The sequence below is a fragment of the Etheostoma spectabile genome, chromosome 16, assembly GCF_008692095.1.
Source record: "Etheostoma spectabile isolate EspeVRDwgs_2016 chromosome 16, UIUC_Espe_1.0, whole genome shotgun sequence".
In the NCBI taxonomy this organism is placed as follows: Eukaryota; Metazoa; Chordata; class Actinopteri; order Perciformes; family Percidae; genus Etheostoma; species Etheostoma spectabile.
Genome location: NC_045748.1, coordinates 18728330 through 18732254, shown reverse-complemented (window position 1 = coordinate 18732254; position 3925 = coordinate 18728330). Strand labels below are relative to the sequence as shown.

Genomic DNA, 3925 nt, shown 5'->3' with positions numbered 1-3925 from the left:
TTTCTTTTTCTTTTGAAAACCTGCATGAATCTACAAGGGTGTCCTCCTACTGGTAATGTCTTCATCACCGTCAACAGTTTTCACTTTTCACGACAACAACGAAACGAGAAGCAGGTGCCATGTCCCTATGGGGACCCGCTCCGTGACCTGTCCTGATTTGAGTCGAGTCCACTGACCAGGCGCTGGATGCTCTGCAGCTCGTTGGCGGCGTCTTTCTCCCTGCAAGTTTTTGGGGACATTGAAACCGAGCCGGAGGATATGTTGGACGAGTGACTGGTCACCTCCGATGTGGAATCCAGGGTGACAGCAGACACGGGACTGGCCGGGACGATACCGTCTCCTTTTAGCTCGGTTCTGCTGCCGGCCATGGAGGGCATGGCGGTTGTGAGCAGGGTGCTGTCCGGTACCGTCATGGGGAGGGAGTAAGGGCTGTACCTGAGTCGGGGGCGCACTGCGTTCAGGAAAGGATGCCGGTGCACCGCGGAGGAGGCCGCGGAGGAGGCTGCCGCGGCTGCTGCCATGTACGTGTACGGATAAGGGAACAAACTGCCAAACGGAGACATGGCCAGGCCCTGTGGAGAAATGGAGAAACTGAGCGTAAGCCACAAGGCTGGTGTTAGACAGCTAAAACAACTGTATTATTATGACACAAAATGTGCCAAAATAAAGAGGAAAAATGTTTGATGATAAACTTCTTTACATCCTCCTGCATGTTTTGGATTCAAATGCGTGAAAATAGAGATTTTTAACTACTTTCAGTCCTCAAGATTGTTTACTGATGTTGGTAATGGATTGTTAATGACGCTGTCTAACACTTAGCCTATGGACAACGCAACTTCTGCTTTGATCAACATAAGCAATGCACAGTCAGTCTGTTTTCAATGCTGCCGTTCACTCAGGCTTTTACAAATCCAGTGCCAACAAAATAATATGCAACAAGCTTCACAGCCCAGCGAGTAAACAGCTGTGGTGCTTGCTCAAGAATGTGGAGGCATCCTATTGTCATATGCTCAAATCAAACAACATAAGTTGCAGCTCTGAAAGTTTAACAATGAAAGGAGAGACAACTTTGCCGAATATTAAAACATGTTGTTTCTCTGAGGCATTTTAATACTCGCCATTGTGGCTTTAAAAGCGACTTAATGAGCTCAACGATTGCTTAACTCATCTAGCTGTTGCCACGTCTGTCTTTCCATTTGGTTTTTCTCACTGAATAGTTATCAACTGGTAGTTGATATAATAGCTTAGTCCATCAAAATACACTTGCCGAAATTTGCTTTAAACATTAAACCATGTGGCAATAAAACTAAATAAACGCATGAACAAGGAGAGCATTAGAGTTGTGTAATTATCTGACATATTGAATCTAGCATATGGGCCTCCAAAGCCTACAGTGTACTTAACAACTTAACATGTGCTTCACTCGAGGCTGAGAGTAGGCCTATAGGCCCGAGAAAACAGGTTTTTACCTGTGATGCCAAGACATGTTGCTGCAGATGAAAGGGCAGGCCTGGCGCTCCCGTCAAGCTTTGCGAAGGTGATGCCATGCTAGTTGTGTCCATGGTGCTCACCCCTCCCGTGGACACAGCTGCCAATAGTGGTCCCATGCCCGCAGCCATGTTTGAGAATGCACCTCCCATGTTGAACTGACTGGGGTGCAAGAGAAACGGATTCGCGCTCCCAAGGTGATTAAAAAACTGTTGTCCCGTTAGGCCTGTTGGAAATCCAAAATTATGCAAGTGGCCTATGTGCGGGCTGTCAGTCTGAACAGTCAAAGGCATGAAACTGTCTTTGCCTATTGACCTGCACTCGTCCGTTTTGGGCTGGTCCAGGCTCGGGCTCTTGAGGTCTTCTCCCGAACGGGTGGTGCTGGAGATGACGGTGATGGGGCTCTGCCGCGAGTCTGCCTGGCTTTTCTCAGTCCTAGAGCCGCTGTCGCGGGTCCTGCTGGTTGAGTCAGTGTCACTAAAGGGATGCCCCTTAGCTGGGCTCGCCTCATGATCTTTACCGTCCTTCGTAGTCGTGGAAATCTTGCTGGAGTCCGGGCCATCTTTGATGTGTCCATCTTTGCTCTCATCGTCGCTGTCCTCATCGCTGTCACAGAAATCTGCCAAAAGAGGAGGAGGAGTAGAAGATCAGTTGTCTTTCTGCACATTGGTGAATCATCTAAAGAATGACTCCCATTCTCAGCCATAATGCAGCTGGCTCTCACAGGTGGAATAAGAAATAGACCTAAAGCACACACATGTGCACTGTAGGAATCCACATTGGTAACCAATATGATCTGTAATATTAAATAAATTTGTACATTGTTTTCAATACTATTGGAAGGCGTGCTACGTTAGTACATGGCAGTCGTTTTAATATTTTATTGGGTAGCCTATTGCTTTTCATCTTATTGTGTCAACAATTGTTGAACATATTCATGTTTTACTATCTCAATAAAACAGTCAATGCAGACTGTTGTCATTTTCCCCAGTGTAAATGTGCTGGGGATTCCTAAAGTGTATTCCACTGTATTTAACACATGGCCTTGTAAACATTCGTGCAACAGTAGAAACTGCGAGAATTTACACACGACTTGTGATCGGAGCTTTGACTTGTGGGGTCTGTCAGCTTACCTTTTAGGTGTTGGGGGCCCGCGGTAGACACGGCAGGGGACGAGGCCTGGCCGAAGCACTTAAAGGAGGCCTGCTCTCCAGAGGAGTCGTCTGAAGCCCCGTTCTCCTTTTTCTGCTGCTCCTCGTATGAACGCATGGATTGCAGAGCCAGCTGTTTCCTGTGCACAGGTACCCAGGTTATTATCGGAGGATGAGGATCACAGCTCTCAGGTCTGAAACATTATCAGCAGCACGATGGATGGTGTGGAAGCTTATTTAAACTAAACACATGAGATAGTAATGAGGCTTCTGACTATAGACCGACTCACCTATGCGGCAGGTGAGTATACAAAATGCATTACAAAGCCATTGCTTTAGTAGGCCCGTGCATGTATCGCTCTTGTCATGTCACATTGCGCATTATCAATGCGAGCATAATCTAATTTTAAGCATTCAACGTTGTGAGAGAGAGAGAGAAAAATAAATCAAGTAAAGATGGTAATGAAAACAACTGCAGCACCCTGTTTCGGTTATCACCAGTGCTATACGAATTGTAGTGAACTTTAGCCTAATAAGTTATTTGATTAGAAGCTGAAGAGCCACACTCCCTGCGGGTTAACGAGAAAGCTTTGACGCGGATCTCATCCAACGAGATCACTGTCTGTCTCCGTGTATAAATATAAAGATTTTTTTTTTTTTTTGCAATACACTTCCCCCCTTGTCTTACCTTTTTTCACGTCTTCCATTGCCTGTGTCACGGAATCCTTTGGCAAATGGATTATGGTCAATTTTCAACTGGGTTATCTGAAACAATTGAAATTGTGCGTAATATTAGCGAGTGACATTTCACATTCTCATTAAACAACTCTTTTTCAAACAATTGCAGTGAAGGCCACAAACAAAACAGGCTACATAATAAAATGTTCACTAAGTTCTCAAGCGCATAAAGCACGAGTCCTTAAATTGGCACGTTTTCCATGAGTGAAACATTCTACTTTTTGTGTAAACTTTTGAAAGATTCAACTCCCAAACTGCTTCCGGCACTGTAACCACGAGTGGGGGAGGCTTTCATGGTTTCCCAACAATATCAAAGGGTTGGGGAGATGATTTTCATTAATTTTATGTCTCACAGAGAATAAAATGTTACCATGCAGCACAGTCTGACACAACCAAAATGCTTGACACAACCCTTTCTTTCTTTTTCTCCATTCAACCGAGCAGTGTTGCCCCTCTTCTTTTTTCTCATTTCTCAACCCCCAACCCTTTTAATTTTACTCTCTCACACGCACATGCACACGCACACACACACACACACACACACACAC

At 45.3% G+C, this 3925-nt stretch overlaps 1 protein-coding gene and 1 long non-coding RNA gene across 3 annotated transcripts in view; one reads left to right on the top strand and one right to left on the bottom strand.

The window, feature by feature from the left end:
* LOC116704294 (uncharacterized) overlaps nucleotides 1-3925 on the top strand; it is a 125303-nt gene that overhangs the window by 68018 nt on the left and 53360 nt on the right. The window lies entirely within an intron of this gene.
* tbx3a (T-box transcription factor 3a) overlaps nucleotides 1-3925 on the bottom strand; it is a 6830-nt gene continuing 2905 nt past the window's right edge. The window contains exons 4-7 of one of the 2 annotated variants that reach the window (XM_032539654.1): nucleotides 3328-3404; nucleotides 2622-2779; nucleotides 1470-2107; nucleotides 1-572 (exon numbers count right to left, since the gene is read on the bottom strand). In XM_032539654.1, coding sequence (XP_032395545.1) covers nucleotides 126-572; nucleotides 1470-2107; nucleotides 2622-2779; nucleotides 3328-3404 — 1320 coding nt within the window. In that variant the 3' untranslated portion in view covers nucleotides 1-125. The remainder of the gene's footprint in view (nucleotides 573-1469; nucleotides 2108-2621; nucleotides 2780-3327; nucleotides 3405-3925) is intronic. The other variant, XM_032539655.1, reaches the window with a different exon arrangement.